We start from the raw sequence: 22824 nt of genomic DNA on the forward strand, positions 1-22824 counted from the left end.
AGCGATGTAGGTGATGGGGTTGTTTCCGTTGCTGGTGAACCGCTCTCCGCTGGTGCACCTGAGGGTATTTCAGGCTCTGGCTGAGCCTTTTGGGTATGGCTGTCTGTTGCTTCTGCCAGTTTTGGCTCGCTGGCGCCCTCTGGCGTTGAGTTTGAAGATGTAGTTGCACTTGCTGGTGCTGGTTGCTGTTCCAGTTCCGGGCCTGGGACTGGAGATGCTGTGGCTGTTTCAGTGGTAGGCATGGAATCCGGGTCCACTACCTCTGTCTGGGTCTCTGGTAACACAGACGGGGCCTCTGTGGACAGTTCAGGAACAGGAATGGGTCTGGAAGCTTGCCTGGTTTGGCTACGTGTAACCATTCCCACTCTCTTGGCCCGCCTCACCTGGTTGGCCAAGTCTTCCCCCAGTAGCATGGGGATAGGATAATTGTCATAGACTGCAAAAGTCCACATTCCTGACCAGCCTTTGTACTGGACAGGCAGTTGAGCTGTAGGCAAGTCTACAGCTTGTGACATGAAGGGGTAAATTGTCACTTGGGCCTTTGGGTTGATGAATTTGGGGTCTACGAAGGATTGGTGGATAGCTGACACTTGTGCCCCCGTGTCTCTCCACGCAGTAACCTTCTTTCCGCCCACTCTCAAATTTTCCCTTCGCTCCAAGGGTATTTGAGAGGCATCCGGGCCTGGGATCTTTGGTGTGATGGTGGTGTAATGAATTGCACTCGCATGGTGTTCTTGGGACACTTGGCCTTGATATGTCCCAGTTCATTACACTTAAAGCATCTTCCATCTGATGGGTCACTGGGCCGAGGTGAGTTACTGGAGACTGGTGAGGTTGAAGGGTAGGGTATCTGTGGCTTTACTTGGGTGGTATGTGGGGTCTTTGGCTGTCCTCGGTTGTAGGGTTTATGGTCTGTGTGCCCCCTGGGGTAATCGTTCCCCTTGACAGTAGCTTTCTTGCTTTCTGCCAGTTCCATCCATTTGGCTCCAATCTCCCCCGCCTCAGCGATATTCTTGGGGTTTCCATCTTGTATGTACCGCGTGATGTCTTCAGGAACACCATCCAAGAACTGCTCCATTTGTATGAGGAGGTTCAGTTCTTCCAAGGTTTGAATGTTGTTTCCTGTTAGCCAGGCCTCATAGTTTTTTGCAATGTAGTAGGCGTGTTTGGGAAATGACACCTCTGGTTTCCACTTTTGGGTTCTGAAGCGCCGACGGGCATGATCTGGGGTTATCCCCATCCTGTATCTGGCCTTGGTTAGAAAAAGTTTATAGTCATTCATTTGGTGCTTAGGCATTTCAGCTGCCACCTCTGCTAAAGGTCCACTGAGCTGTGACCTCAATTCTACCATGTACTGGTCTTCGGGGATGCTGTACCCAAGACAGGCTCTTTCAAAGTTTTCCAAGAAGGCCTCGGTGTCATCACCTGCCTTGTAGGTGGGAAATTTCCTGTGCTGTGGAGCAATATTTGGCGCCGGGTTGTTAGGGTTGGCTGGCACAGGCAGCCCAGCTTTTGCCATCTCCAGTTCATGTTTTCTCTGTTTTTCCTTCTCTTCATTCTCTTTTTGTTGTTTTTTCCATTTCTTTTTGGTGTTTTTCCATGTCTCGGCGGTGGGCCGCCTCCTCTTCTTCTTGCTTCCTTCTGTGGGCCAACTCATCTTCTGCTTGTTTCCTTCGGTAGGCCACCTCTTCTTCTTCTAGTTTTCTTTTGTGTGCTGCCTCTTTGGCTGCCTCTTTGGCTGCCTGTTCTCTTTGGTAGGCTGCCTCTTTGATCTGTTCTTCTCTTTCTTTCATCTCCATCTGTCGCCTGTGTTCAGCTTCTTTGATTTGTTCTTCGGCGTCAATTTTTGCCTTAGAAGTCATGGTTCCTGTTTTCTTGTGTTGGGGTGCCCTCCGGTGTTTATCTTCTGAACTGCAGGTTCTCTGTTGCCTCCTGAAGTCTGCCTAGCAACAGTGCTTTTTTCCCTTTCTCTCTCTAGCTAATGTTCAATGAAGGGAAACCAGAAAAACCACTTTATTTGCATGCATATAAGTGCCGGTACTTGCCTCCTAATGGGAGGGCTATTGCATGACAAAAGACCCTTAACATGCAAGCCACAAACTGCGAGAGAGAGCAGAAAAAAAATTCTCTCTGGTTCCCTTTTAAAACCAACTGTTTCTCTCTGCTAAAAAGCCCTTAGCAGAGAAGAGAAAAATAAAATATTTCCACTGGCTTCTGGATTCTGTCTATATCATCCCACCGCTGCCACCATGTAATAACCTTAGTCCCAGATTTGGACCTTAGCGTCCAAAATATGGGGGTTAGCATGAAAACCTCCAAGCTTAGTTACCAGCTTGGACCTGGTACCTGCTGCCACCACCCAAAAAATTAGAGTGTTTTGGGGCACTCTGGTCCCCCTGAAAAACCTTCCCTGGGGACCCCAAGACCCAAATCCCTTGAGTCTCACAACAAAGGGAAATAATCCTTTTTCCCTTCCCCCCTCCAGATGCTCCTGGAGAGATACACAGACATAAGCTCTGTGAAACTACACAGAGTGACTCCCCCTCTCTGTTTCCAGTCCTGGAAGCAAAAAGTACTTTCCTATTCCCCCAGAGGGAATGCAAAGTCAGGCTAGCAATCCAACACACAAATCTCCCCTTGATTTCTTCCTCCCACCAATTCCCTGGTGAGTACAGACTCAATTTCCCTGAAGTAAAGAAAAACTCCAACAGGTCTTAAAAGAAAGCTTTATATAAAAAGAAAGAAAAATAAGTACAAATGTTCTCTCTGTATATAGATGATACAACACAGGGTCAATTGCTTAAAAGAATATTGAATAAACAGCCTTATTCAAAAAGAATACAAATCAAAGCACTCCAGCACTTATATTCATGCAAATACCAAGAAAAGAAACCATATAACTTAGTATTTGATCTCTTTGTCCTTACACTTAGAAACAGAAGACTAGAAAGTAGAACTACTTCTCCAAAGCTCAGAGCAAGCAGGCAGCCAGAAAACAAAGACCTTAGACACTCAATTCCCTCCACCCAAAGTTGAAAAAATCCGGTTTCCTGATTGGTCCTCTGGTCAGGTGCTTCAGGTGAAAGAGACATTAACCCTTAGCTATCTGTTCATGACAGTACCACATTGGCATCTTCCCTGTTCTAGAAGGCCATGGATAAGATTATGACGGGACTGAATGGAAATCAGTGCTATTTGGATAACACCCTTGTTACAGGAAAGGATCAGCAAAGCAGGATCATCTTCAAAATTTGGATGCTGTCTTGCAACATTTGGAAGACAATGGAGTAAGAGTATGTCAGGACTAAGATGAGCCTTTTTTTTCAAGCCTTCAGTTGAATACCTTAGGCATGGATTTGATGTGATGGGCTAAAGGAAATTGCCAGAGAAAGGGAAGGCACTTCTTCAAGCACTACCGCCACAGAACATGTCACAGTTACATTCATTCTTAGGACTGCTTAATAACTAGGGTAAATTTCTGCCTAAACTGGTGACAGGATTTGCATCTTTGCATGAACTGTTACAAACAACAAATGGAAATGGACTAAAGAATGTATGTGTGCATTTAAGTAGGCAAAGAAACTGATGGGATCAGCCGAAGTTCTCACATTGATGCCTCATTACCATTGCAATTGGCTTCTTATGCTTCACCATATGGAGTGAATGATGTTCTTTCCCACATTTTTGCTGACAACAGAAAGAAACCAATTGCCTTTCTTTCACAAACACTCACCACCCCTAAGAAGAACTATGTACAAACAGAGCAAGAAGCTCTCAGCATTATAATCAGAATTTGGCTGTTCCATACCTGTCTGTATGGTAGACATTTTACCTTGCTAACAGATCACCACCCATTATTTTCAATTTTTGGACTGAAACGTGGCTCCATCATTAGCTGCTGTTCATCTGCAACAATGAGTGTTACTACTTTCAGCTGATTTCTGTACTATTCAATTATATAAAGGGACTCAGCATGGCAATGATGATGGGCTGTCATATCTGTCATGCCCAAGCTCCTGTCAATCCAAAGGAACTTCAGATGAAGTGTTTTATCTCAACTTGATGGACAGATTGCCTATCACTAGCACAAAGAAACTGTTAAGGATGATGTGCTTTCTCTTGTGAAGAGAATGGTACTACAGGGTACAGTACTGGATCTTATGGATTCCCAGTTTACACAATTTGGGTCACGTCAGCCTGAATTATCTGTGAATCAAGGTTGTATCTTATGGGGAATCCGAGTTATCCTTCCAAAATCAGTTCAGTCTCTTGTTTTAGATGATCTTTATGATGGTCATTTTGGCACTGTATGGATGAAGGCTATAGTCTGGAGTTTTGTCTGGTGGCCAGGGATAGATGAAGACATTGAGAGGAAGGTGAAGTGTTGTACTACATGTCAGAAAATTCAGCATGAACTTGGCCCTGCATGTTTACACCCTTGGTTCTGGCCTCAGATTCCTTGGACGACACATGTTCATGTGGACTTTGCTGGACCATTAAAACATTATATGTATTTGGTCATAGTTGACACCCATTTGAAATGGTCAGTTTTCAGAATGACTTCTAACACAGTTATCAAGACCATTGGACATCTTCATGCCTTGTTTAGTCACTTTTGTCTGCTGTTACAGTTGGTGAGTGACAATGGACTTCAAATCTGTTCAGAAGAATTTCAGAGGTTCCAAGCATCAAATGGAATTCAGCACATATATTCTGCTCCATACCATCTTGCTAAAAATGGACATGTGGAACACTTTGTACGAACACTTAAGCAAAGCAGAAATTGGACAATTTCTTGTTTGTCTTCAGGAGCACACCATGTGCTTGCTACCTTGCAGTCAACTGCAACTGTTTTTTGAAGCAATCATTGGGTATCTTTTGGGACCTGCTATGTCCTGATGTTACCTTATGTGTAGTCAAATTCCATGCAAAGTGATTGATGACATGAGGTTCGTCATTGTTCTTTTCAAATAGGAGATGTAATGTGGACTCACAGTTGTTGAGTGAAATGGATACTTGGGGAACTTGTGAAATGCATGAGACCTTTTTCCTTCATGGTTAAACTATATGATGGTACTTTGTGGAAATGACATATAGACCAATTGCATCCTCAACAAGTACCAGAATCCATGACTATCCCAGCAGGACTCTCTGCTTCTCTGATCAAACCTCCTTCCATACAACTCTTAATTTTCATGACTTGTTGGAACAAATTTTAGTACTGGACTCAGTTGATGCTGTACCACAGACTGTTCTTGTTGTTCCAGATATTGCTTCTCCACCCCACCAAGAGAGTGCAAAAACCAGTGCTTGCACCTGAACTTATACATTGTTTAGTGTGACAAAGCTCTGTCCTTGTCTCTGTGGGTCACGCATTTCCTGGCGGATTTCGCTAGCCTCAGAGGCTCACTATAGCCACATAGCCCTTCTCTCTCTAGAGGTAAGGGTCACAGCCTACTGAACCATTTTCATCATAAGCCAGTGAGGGAGGTGAGGAGAAGCTATCCTCCCTTGCACAGTCTCTGTTGTTTCCCAGTCTCAGTGATTAATCGAGGAGGAGGGGGCCAAGGGAGGAGCCCAGACCCGCCCTCTACTCCAGGCTCCAGCCCAGGGACCCTAATAATATCAGCTACAGTAGCTGACTTTTTTAGAAACAGGACACATACAATTCCCTGAGCTATTTCACCACAACAGCCTCCACTTCCTCAAGATCCACTTCACCCTTACCTCAGGGCCTCCTTCCGTGTGCTTGAGATGGTGTGTACTGTTCAGTCTCTCCCACAACACAACTTCCTCCTACAGCTCCTGACATGCACACCTCACTGACTACTGGGAGCCTTTTAACTGGTTCCAGCCAGCCCCTGATTGGCTTCAGGTGTCCCAATCAATCTTGCTATCTCCACTGCTTTCTAGAAGGATCTTAATTGGCCCCAGATGTCTTGATTAACCTGGAGCAACTGCCATTTGGTTACCATGGTACCAGGGATTTGTTTAACCTGGGGCTAACATACCTGTTCCTCACTACTTTACTATAGCCATCTGGCCTTGCCCTGTCACATTAGCTAGAGTTGCTATTCTAAGGTAGAATAATCCTTTGCAATTTAAGAGTCTGCAGTAGTCCACCCACAATTTTTAGTTAGGTTATATAGTGTTTTATGTTATCCACATAAATGATAATGTATATATGTTTGGAAAGTATTTTAACGGAAGGCAGAGAAATGAGATATTCTGCACCTTTACATAGTTTGGTCACTCTGCACTCAGTTGCAGAGTCTCACTTTCATGTTAGCAAAAATGAGGAGATACAGACTAACATGACTACCACTCTAAAACCTGTCACCATGCAAGTCACTTTCATGTTAGTTTCTGTTTTGTTAGCAGAACAGTAAAGCCACTACAGCAGACAGCCCCTCCCAGTCCCTATTCAAAGCAGCTATCCTTCAACAAAAAAACTTCAAAAACAGACTTCAAAGAGAAACTGCAGAGCTACAATTCATTTACATATTTAACACCATTAATTTGGGCTTGAATAGGGACTGGGAGTAGCTGGCTCAGTACAAAAGCAATTTTCCCTCTCTTGGTATAGACACCTCCTCATCAATTATTGGGAGTGGACCACATCTTCCCTGACTGAATTAGGTCTTGTCAGCACTGGTTCTCCACTTGTAAGATAATTCCTTTCTCTTCATGTGTCAATATATTTATGCCCGCATCTGTAATTTTCACTCCATGCATCTGAAGAAGTAGGTTTTTTTACCCACAAAAGCTTATGCCCAAATAAATCTGTTAGTCTTTAGGTGTCACCAGACTTCTTGTTGTTTTTGTGGTAGTTGTTCAGGTCTGTTTTTTTCATTGAGTCTATACCTATTTACATTTGTATCAGGGTTCTCGTAGAGACAGGGAGTGCAACTCCTAAACTTCCACATGTAACATATTCAGTGTCTGAGAGACATCACATCTACTGCTGCTCCCTCTCAAAATTCTCCTTCTAAGATTCTGTTTTCTCAGGGGATCTTCTTTATCTGAAAAAACATGTCAACTTTCCACAGTGAGTATGGCTAGAGCAGAAATGCACACAGAGTTTTGATTAAGAACCTGCTCTTCACTTGTTGAAATAATCAACTATGTGTGATTACTTCATCACTAAAAAAGTGGCCACACACAATGTCCTTTCAGCTTTCGTACCTGGAGGATTCATAGATGCTGATGTAATATATGGAGAAGCATAAAATATAACGAAGTTGGCATTTCCATCACTCATCTTCACTGACTTTGTATCTTCTCTTTTCCCATATCACTGTTGTCACACACATTTGTGCCAGAAATAGATTGCTGTGCCACAAAATACAAATTTACTAAAGAAGTTCAGCTGTATGATGGAGCAAGGACTCACATCGTTTTTATGTATGGTAATATTTTGTAGGCCCTCCACAGTGTCTAATGGCCATTTCATCATGATTATCTGCAGAGTGACTACTTCTGTGTAAAGTTAAACTCTTGTGTCACTGTTCACAACATTACAATATTCCATTGAAATTCTGTAGAGTGGGTTTATATCTAAGCATTATTATTTCAGGCATTTGAAGATATACATCTTGGGAAAAGAAAAAACATTAAAATGATGTTGGAATTTTTTGATAAAATCTTCACTTATATCTTTGTCCTGGAGATGTTTCTGAAATGGGTGGCCTATGGATTCAAGAAATATTTCACCAATGCCTGGTGTTGGCTTGACTTCCTAATTGTAGGTGTAAGTATTTTTTTTAATAGAGATATACTTATATCATAGAACTGGAAGGGACCCTGAAAGGTCATTGAGTCTAGCCCACTGCCTTCACTAGCAGGACCAAATACTGATTTTGCCCTAGATCCTTAAATGGCCTCCTTAAGGATTGAACTCACAACCCTAGGTTTAAGCAAGCTAATGCTCAAACCACTGAGCTATCCCTCCCCCATTGTATTTGATCAGTTCTGTGGACTAGATTACATAGTATAAAACACCAGACTATTCACTTTTTTTTTTTTTGGTTGTCCCAAATTGAGGCACCTTCATGCATCTGACAAAGTGGCTATTCACCCACGAAAGCTTATGATTCAATATGTCTGTTAGTCTATAAGGTGCCACAGGACTCTTTGTTGCTTCATTTGAAGGAGAACTGATTTTTAGAAGTACCGAGCACATCTACCCTTTGAAAAACCAGACCTTTTAAAGTGTCTCAATTTGGGCAATAAAAATAGTCATTTTGGTAAAATTTTGGCCTCAAAATTCCTACAGCTTTAATAATCTAAGGTAGCATTAATAACACAGGTCAAGTCCATTTGTTTTGTTAAAACAGATTGGGTGAAATCTTGGCACCCCGGAAATCATTGAGTGTTTTATTATTAACTTCAGTGTGACCTGCATGTCACTCATTATTTTATACCTGTTAGTGTCCCCTTAAGATGCATTTATGTTGTAATGTACAGGCTGCCATTTCATACTTTCATGGACAGGACTTTGTAAGCTTGTTTAAAAAGGGAAAAAAGAAAACCAGAAGGCAGGATTTTGCTCATATTTTTTCTCTCTCTCTCTGTTCAGGTCTCTTTAGCAAGCCTTACAGCTAACTCACTTGGATATGACGAAATGGGACCCATGAAATCCCTTAAAACCCTGAGAGCCTTGAGACCACTAAGGGCATTGTCACAATTTGAAGGGATGAGGGTAAGAGTAAATAAAGCAATTACTGAAGCCTCTCTTTGTGAACATCAAGCATGTAAAAGGACCCTATTTCATATGATGTTAAGTATCAGAGGGATATTCACCCACGAAAGCTCATGCTCCAATACGTCTGTTAGTCTATAAGGTGCCACAGGACTCTTTGCTGCTATTTCATATGTGTTTGCTTTCATTATGGTGCTGCACAATAGTTAAGGTTACATTTGAGTTAAATGTTGAGGAGTTTTTAAAACTTTATTTTGTTAAAAAAAAACCACTGAAATGGCAAAAAAAATCAAATCATGCTCAAAGTTTATATATGTTTGGATTTTTCTTGGTGGTTTGAATAACAATGAAACACAGAGAACAATAAGATTTCAAAAATCATTCATTTTTGGCTGATTTTCACTGGATTCTCTCTCTTTTTTTTCCACTTGAATTCAGACATAGAAACAGTCACAAAGTGTTCGAGGATTTTTTTAAAATAATGAAGAAAAGTAACCTTACACTTATAAATCTGGAAAATTTAGAAATAGATTTACAAAAAAAAATAAAAATAAAAATAAAAAATCCTTTGATATACTTCAGTTTAAATCTGGAATGCCATAATTAGCTTGTAACCATATGACTTGTGTCCATTGTTTGTCCAAACATTTTCTTGTTCGCTTTTGCATTTTCTTGGTGAATTAATATTTCTCCGGGAGTTCTCATATCTGTTTGTTTTTGTTTGATCTTACTAAGTCCACAGAACTCCCACTGACTTCAATTGAACCAGGATTTGACCTTTAGTGATCTGGATTTGTTATTTTTGTATTTCTTTTTTATCATTACATGATTAGCAAATTATCATAATTGTATTCTATATCAGCAAGTGCACCACTAATACTGCAGATCACATGGCAACACACGATATGTAGGTGTCATAAACAGATAGTTAAGGGTTAATGTCTCTTTTATCTGTAAAGGGTTAAAAAGCTCAGTAAACCTGGCTGACACCTGACCAGAGGACCAATAGGGGGACAAGATACTTTCAGATCTTGGTGGAGGGAAGTCTTTGTTTGTGCTTTTTGTTTTTGGGTGTTGTTCGCTCTTGGGACTAAGAGGGACCAGACATACACCCACCTCTCTAAATCTTTCTGAATCAGTCTTTCATGTTTCAAAATTGTAAGTAATAGCCAGGCAAGGCAGATTAGTCTTATTTTTTTGTTTTCTCAACTTGTAAATGTTTCTTTTGCTGGAAGGATTTTTACATCTGTTTGCTGTAACTTTGAACCTGAGGCTAGCGGGGGTTTCCTCTGGGCTATATAAATCTAAGTACCCTGTAAAGCATTTTCCATGCTGATTTTACAGAGATAATTTTTACCTTTTCTTTCTTTAATTAAAAGCTTTCTTTTTAAGAACCTGATTGATTTTTCCTTGTTTTAAGATCCAAGGGAATTGGATCTGAACTCACTAGGGATTGGTGGGGGTAAAGGAGGGGGGATGGTTAATTCCTCCTCTTTTTAAGATCCAAGGGGTTTGGTTCTGTGTTCCCCAGGGAAGGTTTTGGGGGAACAGAAAGTGTGCCAGACACTAAATTCTGACTGGTGGCAGTGTACCAGATCTAAGCTAGTAATTAAGCTTAGAAGTGTTCATCAGGTCTCCACATTTGTACTCTAAAGTTCAAAGTGGGGAAAGAAACCTTGACAGTAGGTTAGCAGTGTAAGTAACATTTAAAAATCCCTGTAAGATTTCTGATGCAGACACACATAGCAAGGCACCATATAATTTTTTCAATAAATGAAAGCAACAAACTATATTTGGAAACACAAAATCCTTAATTGTGCTATGGAAAGGTATAACTACATATTAATTATGTAATAATTACATAAACTCAGGAGACTGGTATTAAAATAGGGAGCCTATTATTGCTATATCATTCAGATTCAATATATGTTTGTATGAACATCTATAGTATGTTCAATAAGTTGATGGCCTCATTCTTGTTTCTAAAGTAAAATTGTCTGCATTAAGGTAACAAAACCACTAGAACAATTCGAACCCTTGTTGATACTACTTGCAGAAAGGTCAAGAATTCAGTGAACATGGAAACTGGAGATGAGTCCAACTCACAATATTCAGATCCGGACTTTCCCAGAGTTCAAAGAAGTTTAGACCAGAGATTATGGTTCAACCCATAAGAGAGAGATACACCAACAGTGAAGTTTGAAACTGGATTAAGATTTCCTTAAAATTTACCACAGGTTGTTTAAAGGTTTTGGTTTAGATCCATCTCTAATGCAAACTAGATAATTTCCCTTCTGTCTCCTTCTTCCCCAACATAGTAATTGCACTTCAAGGTTGAGACATTAGTTGGATACTATGGGGAAATTTGTGCTATCATTAACTAATCTACATCCACGTTCTATGCATATAAGAATTCCATCTCCAAGCCTGCCAGTTTTGACCCTTTCACTAGCACTAAATTCACTAATTAATAATCATAATTAATAATTAAAATAATTTACCTTGGTCACTCACAATATGGTATTGTATACACTAGTGATAGAAAAAGCTGGGGATTCACCTGAGTGTCTAAAGTCATACTTTGCCCCTTGAATCTTATATGTTCACCTAACTACCATGACTCTTGCCTTCATCATCTCCAGGTCACATTGCAAAAACTAACACTACATGAAGCTAGTTGTGAAGGACACACTATACTGATTTACAGTAACTGAGGATCTGATCCATACTGTGGCCTTCATGATTACCTGTTGTGAATGTGTAAAGTCATTTTTCTGTGATATGTAGAGAAATAATATATTAGTAGTTTAGAAGAAAGTGAAATACTGTGATATGATGGAGAACAAGACCTGGCATTTTCATACTCAGTTTCAAAATTGGTAAAATTTCATTTTTGTGAATCAATATCACTTTGTCTCAGGCTCAGAAATGTCAGAGAAAAGAGAAAAAAAGGCTTGTGTCAGCAGAGAAGATACTAATTTTGATAGCATGAAAGAACTGAGCAGCAAACTCATTCAAATATAGACTGGAATTTATGGAAAGACTGTTAGATCATTGTATATGAGTGCTAATGTGAGTCATTGGCATATAGTAGTAGCAAAAACTTAGTAATATAGTGGGAAAACAATTACATGTTGTGATAAAGGGTGTAAATGCATTTTTAGATGTCTTTTATGTTAAGTCAAAGGCTTTTATATTTTACATGGCAGGAAGGCTTTGAAACCTGGATAATTGGTCCAAATCTCTCCTCAGTTAAAACTGTACAACCTGTATTGAATTCCACAGGAGTTGCACAGGTGTAGCTGAAGGCAGTTTTGTAACTAACATATCTACTGCTTTTCTTTATTCTTCTAAGCATTACCTATTTGTGGGGAGATCCTACATAAGGAATTTGCCACTGCCAGAGGATCAGTTCCAGATCCTGGTAGATCCAATGAAGGTGATGTCCGTCACTGTCGGGGTCCCATGCTCTAGACAGGTTCCACAGCTGCTTCTTCCCCTCCCAGTGTTTTGGCCCCATAGGGTCAGTTGGAAAGCCTCTCTTGGGATAATCGGAAAGAAAGGAAAATGTGTTGTAGAAGTGGCATTCTATATACCTGTCTCGGGCAAGCTGTACTATCTGTATATTACAAGTCTGATGTGATATCTTTGTTGTCTGTTGGCCATAGAGGAAAGTTGATACGGGGGATTGTCAATCATCTGAACTGTCTATGGACAGTAAGATGTTGATGTCTCTGATCTATAAAAGGGAAGTGAACCGAAAGATTATATACAATTGTCTGTTGGCCATTTGTGATCAGTGGTTCATGATGATTTGTAATCCAGACCGGAAATTATATGAAACAGGACAGGTAGAGAGGAGGGTTTTTGGTGTATCAGTAAAGGCAGCATGAGGATATAGGGATAGAGTTAAGACAGCTTGTACAATCTTAACTACAGATTTGTCCCCAGTGTTTTAAAAATGTTCTGAATCAAGATATTTATTTATAATCTTAACGTTATCATAACTTTTTGTTTTGGAAATACTATAGTTTCGCTCAAACCATATAGACCTTGAAGGCCTTTCTGGCCATGTCAAACCCAGCAAGCACAAACTTAACTAGTAAAATATTTGAGGTTTCTTTCCAGCTCTCTCCCCTAATTTGAAAGTTGTATGAAACTTGTAAGGAAACAAGAAAAGCTTGCCTGGGTTTGGGATTTGTTATGAATCCGAAATGTATTCACTTTAATATAGGGTGAATGTCACGCTATACTTGCACTCAGTTTAGGACACTCCCACTCCACCCTTCCAATAAGCCCAGGCTGCCACTTTAACTGTAGATATTTCTTAGAAGGGATTCCAAGTGGCCTGCTTGACCACTCTTTTTCAAAGTGTTGCCTTTGGGAAGCTAGGTCGCCCCACTGGCTGCAACCTGTGCGAAGGTAAAGGATCAAACATATCCTACTTTTGAGGGATACTGGGTTCTACTTTGCCCTTTACTGGGCAATGAATAGAAGTTCCTGTCCTAAGCAGGAAGTAATAGCTTTGACACCTGTTTACTCTATGAGATCATTAGTAGAGGTTACTCCTTGAAACACCTAGCCAGATGTAATGAGATCCACTTTGGAAGTTAAAGTCGCCATCATGCATGAGTCAGAATGTGTAATTTTTGCAAGTTGGTCACAATTTCTGCTATTTCCCCAAGAGAGATTATGGTAGATCTTTTTTTTTTCATACCAGTGGAGCTTGTAAGTCTGCTCAAAACTTACATGCTGAGCTGACACTTTCCAGGTTACTCTTGAATTGTGCAAAACTTCTCATGGAAGTTACAGTATCTGCAGCAACCTTTATGTATCTATGAGAGATTTATTATTAATCCTCTAATAACTGATTTTCCACACAACATGAATAAATGTCATGCTGATATGAATCAAAACAGACCATTATATTAATCCTCATGAAGAAATAATGTATTTACAATCTTGTTCAAAACAAAACAAAAAAAAGGGAAGCTCCATAAGTGAATATTCTACCATTACATTCAAATACTTTATTGTTATTTAATAGTGCCCTCAAGTGCGCTAGGTGTTTCACAGAAAACAAAAAACAGGTTCCTGTCCGGAAGAACTGACAATCGAAGGGCCTGATCCTGCCAACGCTATATATGTAAGAATCTTATTCAAAATAGTTGCCACTTCAGTAGAATTATTTTATGAGAGTAAAGTTACTCATGTGTGTCATTGTTTGCTGAAATGACATGGGGTTGCTTAGATTTTCAAAACAGTTGAATGTAGCAAATAACTGTTTAAGGCTTTGCACCTGTGATTACCTATAGTAACTGCATGTTTTTCTTTCATTTCTCCTAAGGTGGTTGTGAATGCCTTAGTAGGTGCCATCCCTTCCATCATGAACGTTGTGCTTGTCTGCCTCATTTTTTGGCTCATTTTTAGTATCATGGGAGTGAACCTATTTGCAGGAAAATTTGGAAAATGCGTTAACTTGACTGAAGAAAAATCAGAAATAAATAACAGTATTAAGAACAAATTGGATTGTACAACCTATAATGACACACAAAAAATATATTGGATAAATGTTAAAGTCAACTTTGATAATGTTGGTTCTGGTTATCTGGCTCTTCTTCAGGTGGTAAGTTCCATTTTGCTGGCTGGCACATTGTGGGGTGGGGTGGAATCAAGGTTTTTTCAATTGCTTACCCACATCTGCAAGGAGTGGGAAGCAGTGGCCCTGCGAAGCCTTCTGTCCCATCCCCTCCCCATGTTCAGACTGGCAATATGGTTAGCCCATTCAGGGTCCCTTCCTCCAGTGTATGCACATAGAGTGTCTAGTGGTGAACTATGAACTTATTATGTAACCATTTGAAAATGTGCTCCTCTGATTTGCAGCTATCTCCTGGGAAGATGGCATTAAATGTTTGTTATAATTTCATTAAACTAAATGCAAAATTCTCTCCTGCACTGAGTAAAGCTCAGTGCAGAAATGGGAAGTGGGGAGAGAGCAACAGTGGGCTGTTCCAATTCCCTGATTTGTTGTGATCAACCCCCACCCCAAAACAATTTAGAGTTGTTGTCAGGCAGCTTTGTTTTTTGTCATTAGATTTGGACCTTAATCAACTATAACCAATGGAGGACCGCTGTAGTGGAATGTCACTGCAACACACGCCCTCCTTGCCCCTGACATGCTTTCTACACTGGTACGGGTGAGGGGGGGTTGACACCTAGAGCCCAACTCTGTCACAAACTTGTCAGTAAGGAGATTGCCTACACCAGAGGAATTCTGTGCTAGGCATTTCTGGACAGACTATAGTTCCTTTGCACCATCTCAGAAGCACAAAGATGTTGTAAACAGGCTAAACAATCTCATCCTAAAAGTTTAATATAATTTTAATAATTTTTCTGTTATTCTAGGCAACATTTAAAGGTTGGACAGACATTATGTATGCAGCAGTAGATTCACGAGGGGTAGGTCATGAAAATTAAAATGTTCTCTCTTGTAACCATCTCTCCAATTTTTACTTGTGTTTTGTAATTTTCATGCCTATTAGTGTTAGTGAACACAATGTGTAGATCTAATCTGTTCATTTTTTTGGTGCTATCTGCTCACTGAGCTAAAATGGCTGAGCATCCATTTGAAATAAATGGTCAAGTGTTATTTATTAATTATTATTATTATTATTATTATATTTAATGTATGTATTACTGTGCCACCTAAAGACTTCAGTCAGGATTAAGCTTCCACTGTATTAGGTGCTGTACAAACACAGAGGAAGATACAGTCCTGCATCCAAAGGACTTAAACTGAACAAAATTACCAGCATATCTTCCGAGGAAATGAATGATCTCAAATTGTAACCACATTCGAAAATAATTTTCTAGGGTTTATTTAAAACTTTGTTGCTTTTTTCCAACAGTAATAGAATAACTTTTCAACCAAAGGTTTAAATTGGAAGAACACATCTAAGATTCTCAAAAGCAGAAGCTTGAAGTTAGGCTACTAAATAAGTGACCTGATTTTCAAATGTTGGGCGCTCAACAGTTCTTCTTCGAGTGATTGCTCATGTGATTGCTCATGAGAATATATTATTGCCCTTATATAAATCCATGGTACGTCCCCATCTCAAATACTGCATACAGATGTGGTCTCCTCACCTCAAAAAAGATATACTGGCACCAGAAAAGGTTCAGAAAAGGGCAACTAAAATGATTAGGGGTTTGGAGAGGGTCCCATATGAGGAAAGATTAAAGAGGCTAGGACTTTTCAGCTTGGAAAAGAGGAGACTAAGGAGGGATATGATAGAGGTATATAAAATCATGAGTAATGTAGGGAAAGTGGATAAGGAGAAGTTATTTACTTATTCCCATAATACAAGAACTAGGGGTCACCAAATGAAATTAATAGGCAGCAGGTTTAAAACAAATAAAAGGAAGTTCTTCTTCATGCAGCACACAGTCAACTTGTGGAACTCCTTACCTGAGGAGGTTGTGAAGGCTAGGACTATAACAGCGTTTAAAAGAGAACTGGATAAATTCATGGTGGTTAATTCCATAAATGGCTATTAGCCAGGATGGGTAAAGAATGGTGTCCCTAGCCTCTGTTTGTCAGAGGATGGAGATGGATGGCAGGAGAGAGATCACTTGATCATTGCCTGTTAGGTTCACTCCTTCTGGGGCACCTGGCATTGGCCACTGTCGGTAGACAGGATACTGGGCTAGATGGACCTTTGGTCTGACCCGGTACGGCCGTTCTTATGTTCTTATGTTCTTATTCCACAATACGTGTGCATGCTTACCATGTGCACTGGTGCCGGAAGTTTTTTCCCTAGCGGAACCAATTGCGGAGGAGCACCCCCCGCAATCCCTGAGTGGTGCCTGCCTGGTGCGGTATAAGGGGAGCTCTCCCCAACCTCAGTTCCTACTTGCCGCCAGTGAGGATGCGTCAGAACTGCTCTGCTCCAGCTTTGCTGTAGCTCATCCCCAGAACTGTTTGGTCGTTCAGCATTAGTACCTGTAGTTAGTTAGCCGTTTAGTTAGTCAGTGAGCCCAGGCCAGGGCATGCCCTGTGCCCTGGGGTTTAAGTTGTGCAGCTCTTGGAGTCATTCTATGCCAAGAAGAGACCTGCATGCAGACTGTTTGCGCTGTTTGGGAGAAACCCATATCAGCAAAAGATGCAAGATTTGCAAGTCATTTAAGCCTCGGACCAAAAGAGAAAGAGACGTAGGCTCTGGACCATCCTGATGGAGTCGGTGGTGACCTTGATTCTGGCATGCCGCTCTGAACTGGTACCCGGCACCACGGCGTCAGTATGCAGTGACCTTCCGTGCCATTGACCAGCTGGCACTGTTCCCCGTCCCGCGGGTCACGCCAAGAGAGCCAGGAAGACTCCTTCTTCACACCAAGGGAAGTTTGGGACAGAGGCTAGGCCCATGTCGGGCAGTCTTCAATCCTCACCGGGCCCCAGGCCTCTGACTCAAGTTCAGCAGAGTAGTCCGGTCCCTTTGGGACAGGCCTCTCCGGATGTCTGGATGCTGTCCGTGCCTGAAGCCCTCCAGGCAGCCCAGGATGTCATGTCCATGCCAGTGCCCAGAGCGCCACTGATGTTGACCCCGTGCTCCAGAGGCAAGCTGCCACTGGGATCTCCACAGTTGTCTCCAGCTCAGTACTGGTCTCGGTCGAGGAAACATTCCCGATGTCAATCACTGCCCAGCGACTGCTTGGGGCAGAGTCCAGGTGGATAGCCCTCAACACCAACCAGACTGTCTGGCTGTGTCCTGTACAGCCGGGACTCACAACACCATTCGTCCTCAAGGAGCGAATATCGAGGGGACCGGGCCGGGTGTCTCCTTGGGTCCTTGTCTCGGAGAGGGTACTGCAGTCGGTTATGGCATAGTCGTCGATGCCTTTTCCGCTCAGACACTCACTCCACGTCTTCGCCAAGATATCGCAGCCCTGGGAGTCGATCGCCGGCATCTCGCCGTTGCGGGTCTGTCCGTTGAGGCCGTTCACGGAGTAGCTATTACCGTCGGTACATGGTGAACCTCAAGTTCCTCATGGTCTCCCTGGCCTCCATCATCCCCTCCCTGGATCCCGGAGACTGGTACACCACCCTCGATCTACAGGACGCATATTCCACATCCACATATTCAAGGGGCACAGGCGCGTCCTCCGTTTTGTGGTGGGACAGAATCATTACCAATTAATGGTCCTCCTGTTTGGTCTGTCCACTGCCCCCAGAGTGTTTCCAAAATGCATGTCAGTGGTAGTGGCCTACCTCAGATGGCTGGGGGAGAGGGGGTCCAGATATTTCCCTGTCTGGATGATTGGCTTCTCAAGGCACCTCCTGATCACAGGTGAAGGATGACGTGGTGCTCCTCCTGTCCATGTGCACTGTCTTGGGCCTGTTGGTAAACAACACCAAGTCCACGTTAGTCCCGATCCAACACATAGAGTTTATTGGAGCGCTTCTGTATGCAGTGTCAGCCAGGGCCTCTCTCCTGCCAGACAGATTAGAGACCCTGAAAGGCCTTATCGACTTGGTCACAAGGTTTCCGGTGACAACAGCCAGGGTTTGCCTGCAACTCTTGGATCACATGCCAGTGTGCACGTTAGTGTGCATGTCTGTCATGCCAGATTCAGGATGAGGCCCCTCCAGCTTTGGTTGGCCTCAAAGATCTTCCAGGCCATGGACAGGATGGACAAAGTCCTCACCGTTCTGGACTCTGTGATCGCCTCCCTACGGTGGAGGTCCACTCCAAACAACATACTCCAAGGGGTTCCATTCAGGGACAGGCCCCCGTTATTGGAGCTGGTGTCGAATGATTCGGACCTGGGTTGGGCCATGTGGGAAACTTTCAGACCCAAGGCCTGTGGTCGGCTCAAGACCTGACCCTACATATAAACGTCAAGGAGCTCAGGGCAGTGTGGCTGGTGTGTATGGCCTTCCGCTCACATCTGGAGGGCAAGGTAGTCAGGGTCCACATGGACAACATGGCCCTGATGTTCTATATCAACAGGCAAGGCAGGGCCCGATCCTCTATCCTCTGCCACGAAGCCCTCAGGCTGTGGGACTTTTGTATAGCCCACGACATCTATCTGAGGGCCTTCCACCTACCCAGGCGCCCGGAATGAGAGGGTGGATTGCTTGAGCAGAGACTTTTCCTAGCAACACGAGTGGTCTCTCCACCCGGAAGTAACCCATCAGCTCTTCCAAAGGTGGGGAACTCCCAGGTGGATCTATTTACGAACCAGCGATGCCCCCAGTTCTGCTCTGGGGGAAGAAGGGGGAAGGAGACTGGAGAGGGGTGCTATCTCTGATGCCTTTCTCCTGGGCAGGCTGGTTTCTCTATGCCTTTCCCCCATTCCCTCTAATCAGCAGCTTCCTGGAGAATATAAAGTTAGACAAGGCCCAGGTCCTCCTGATTGTCCTGGCATGGCCCAGGCAGCACTGGTATGAGACCCTCACGGGCCTGGTGGTAGCTCCACCATGGCCTTGCCGCTTTGCCCATATCTGCTCTCTCAGGACCAGGGCCACCTCCTCCATCCCAACCTAGCAGGTCTTTACCTCATAGCGTGGCTGCTCAGTGGTTAGGTGGAGAGGAAAGGATGTGCTCAAAGCAGGTTCAACGCATTCTCCTCGAAAGTAGATGGCACTCCACTCACTGCACTTATTTGGCGAAGTGGTCCCAGTTTTCTAGGTGGACAGCTGACTGAGATGTCTCCCCGGTGACCGCCTCAATCCAGCTTATCCTTGATTACCTGCTCCACCTGAGGGCCCAGGCCCTGGCGACCTCATCAGTCAAGGTGCACCTGGCAGCGATATCGGCCTTCCATCCACCAGTGCAAGGGCACATGATATTTTCCCATGCTATGACTGGCCAGTTCCTTAAGCATTTGGACCGTCTTTTTCTGTATTCTAGACCCCCAGTGGGACCTAAATCTGGTGTTGGTTTGTCTCACGGGGCCCCTGTTTGAACCACTGGCTGCGTGCTCCTGGTCTCACCTCTCATGGACAGTGGGCTTCCTGGTTGCAAACACGTCAGCCAGGCGAGTTTTGGAGCTCAGGGCCCTGACCTCCAAGCTGCCGTACATGGTCTTTCATAAGGACAAGGTCCAGCTCCGCCCACACCCTGCGTTCCTCCCAAAGATGGTCTAGGCCTACCACATGGGTCAGGACATTTTTCTACCTGTCCTCTGCCCCAGGCCTCACGTGTCCAGTGAGGAGCACCTTCTCCACATGCTCAATGTGCGACAGGCTCTGGCTTTCTATCTCAAGCAGACTAAGCCATTCAGAAAGTCTTCACAACTGTTTGTTGCCTTGGTTGAGCATGCAAGGGCCAGACGATTTCCACTCAGCGGCTTTCCAATTGGATCACTTTGTGCATCCTTTCCTGTTATAAGCTGCCACATGGTCTTCAGTTCACACGTTCACCTCACACTGTGCGATGGTCCTCCAGACCAGGGATGATGCTGGGTTCGGCAGGGCTGTCCTCCATCCTGGGAACTTGTGAACTCCTACCCACCTCCAACAGATATAGCTTGGAATCACCTATTGTGGTATACACATGAGCAATCACTCGAAGAAGAAAAGACAGTTACCTTTTCTGTAAATGGTGTTCTTTGAGATATGTTGCTCATGTCTATTCCACATCCCACCTTCCTTCCCCTCTGTCAGAGTTGTCTGGCAAGAAGGAACTGAGGGTGGGGGAAGCATGAGCTCCCCTTATACCATGCCAGGCAGGTGCCACTCCAGGGGTTGCTGGGAGTGCTCCCCCCCTACGAGTACTGCTAGGGGAAAAAATTCCGGCATGTGGTGGTCATGCACACCTATTGTGGAATAGACATGAGCAACAGATCTTGAAGAACACCAATTACAGAAAAGGTAACTGTCTGTTTCCACCAACCTCTATCAAAGCTGTTGGTTGCTCCTCGAACCTTTGAAAATCATGCCAGTAAGATGTGATTCAACTCTCATTGAAGTCAATAAAGGCTCCTGTTGACTTCAATGGAAGTTGAATTGGGCATATATTAAGTCACGATATATAGTTTAAACAGATGGTTAAAAAGAGAAACATTTTCGTATGTGTCCTTGCATAAAGACAGAAGTGCAATTCCTCTCACTCTCCTTAAAATAATTAATTCTTCAAGCTTTTAATTTCTTTGTCAGCAGCATAAATGGAATGGGAGATATTGTCCTATAAATTTCTTAGCACAAGCATAATCAACATCAGTGTCAGCTGCAGTGATCTTTTCCATATGTGGACAGAGAAGACCTTAAAGATTGCAGAGAAATCAAAACAACAGACAATAGCAATAAACCACTAAAATACATTGGGCCAAATTCACTGCCTATTTACTTCATTGACAACAGAAAATTTGGCATATTATTTTTAGAAGATATTTTCAGGTCCCCAAGAAGGATAGCTAAGTGCTGGGAGAAACACTGCTCTCAGTAAAATTGTCATCCACATGTTCTGTGGTGTCCTTAGATTTAACTTTATCCAACAGTCACACTGTAGATTTTCTCTCCCCTCCTCAAATGCACCTATGAAATGCAAGACTTACTTATTTCTGGGCGGATTCTGTGCCAAAAAATTCAAAATTCTGCATATTTTTATTTGTCATAATAATACAATATAATCACTCCAGTTTCAATTGTTTTGGTAATTTATTTAAACTACAATGCAGAAAAAAGTCACAATAACTTTTCAGCATTTCCTAAACATGTGAAAGTTAAGTTACAAACATTTGGTAGCATACCCAGCATTCCAGTTATAATCCTGGATTTTCATTTAAATTACATTACGGCACACCAAACAGCAGCAGCAAATAAAATAAAATAAAGTTATTTTAAATTACTCAGACTTTCAGACATGAAAGTCATACAGTTTTGCTAATCATTGTCCTGGATCTGGCTGGGTGCTTTCAGAAGTGCTTGGTTCTGATTGTCCTGAAATTTTATTTGCCCTCAAAGTCTTTTTTTTTTTTAAATGGGTAAGTAAAATAAATCCTGAGCTGTAATCTAACCCCATTGTGCCACTTTGGAACAGGAAAAAAGTGAAAAAGTGCATAGATCTTCCTAGCTGAGGATTTCCTTACTGTCATTTATAAGAAGGCTTCTTTACATCACATTGGCAATGTAACAGCCTTTAAACTTTTACAGGTTTTATGCTCCTGGGGAAATTCACTGAGAATGGGAACAGTTAACTAACAATAGGAACATTAACAATGTTACTACACAGGCAGGCTGCTACATTTGTGCCTCAGAGAATGAGCTCGATTAAACATCACCAGCAACTTTAACAATGCTACTACAGAGGCATGCTTCTACATTTGTGTCTCCAGGACATAGCCAGCCTCATGCATAATAAAAAGCTCTACCCTTCCATGTCAGGAGCTGCAGTCGCAAGAGAGAGGGACAGATTCTGTCTCTCGCTGGCATGCATGTACGCCTAGCCTCTTCCCCCACACCTCACCAGTGATCAACCACACAGGTATGCACACTCAGCCCCTCTCCCCCATCGCTAAGGCTGCTCCAGACTCACTGGAATAGATGCACTGAATGAGCTACCGGAGAAGAAGCGTGTTCTCTGGCAGATTTTTCTTTCGTTTTGCATTTTTCTGCACAGAAATATGCGGGCCATATGAATTCTGTTCTCCTGCAAGGGCACAGAATTCTGTTGGGAGTACTTGTTGACAACTAGAGTTTTTAACTAGACAACGTTTTTCATGATTTGTAGAGATATAATAAATTTGATATCCTGCAATGAACTCTGCATGGGGGGATCGAAGCACCAATTTGGAACTCATTCTAGGAACAGAGGCATATTGTTTTCAGTCATTTTTCATCTTGGTTATCATTTTTGCAGAAAGAAAAACAGCCAAAGAAGGACAATAATCCATACATGTACCTCTATTTTGTGGTTTTCATCATCTTTGGATCTTTCTTCACACTGAATCTCTTTGTTGGTGTTATTATTGACAATTTTAACCAACAAAAGAAAAAGATAAGTATATTGGATATGTTTCCAGGCCCCTAATATATTCCTTACATGCTGTCTTCAGTGTATAGGATGCCAACTGTACGTTGAAGCTCTAAAACATTTATTTACATTTATTACCTGGAACAGCAT

At 42.5% G+C, this 22824-nt stretch overlaps 1 protein-coding gene across 1 annotated transcript in view; it reads left to right on the plus strand.

Annotated features, from left to right (window-relative positions):
* Positions 1 to 22824, plus strand: part of LOC127045481 (sodium channel protein type 5 subunit alpha-like) — a 117750-nt gene that overhangs the window by 89806 nt on the left and 5120 nt on the right. Inside the window, exons 18-22 of the mRNA XM_050941524.1 lie at positions 7577 to 7750; positions 8579 to 8701; positions 14049 to 14327; positions 15107 to 15160; positions 22561 to 22702. Coding sequence (XP_050797481.1) covers positions 7577 to 7750; positions 8579 to 8701; positions 14049 to 14327; positions 15107 to 15160; positions 22561 to 22702 — 772 coding nt within the window. The remainder of the gene's footprint in view (positions 1 to 7576; positions 7751 to 8578; positions 8702 to 14048; positions 14328 to 15106; positions 15161 to 22560; positions 22703 to 22824) is intronic.

This window comes from Gopherus flavomarginatus, chromosome 2 (assembly GCF_025201925.1).
Source record: "Gopherus flavomarginatus isolate rGopFla2 chromosome 2, rGopFla2.mat.asm, whole genome shotgun sequence".
NCBI lineage: Eukaryota > Metazoa > Chordata > Testudines > Testudinidae > Gopherus > Gopherus flavomarginatus.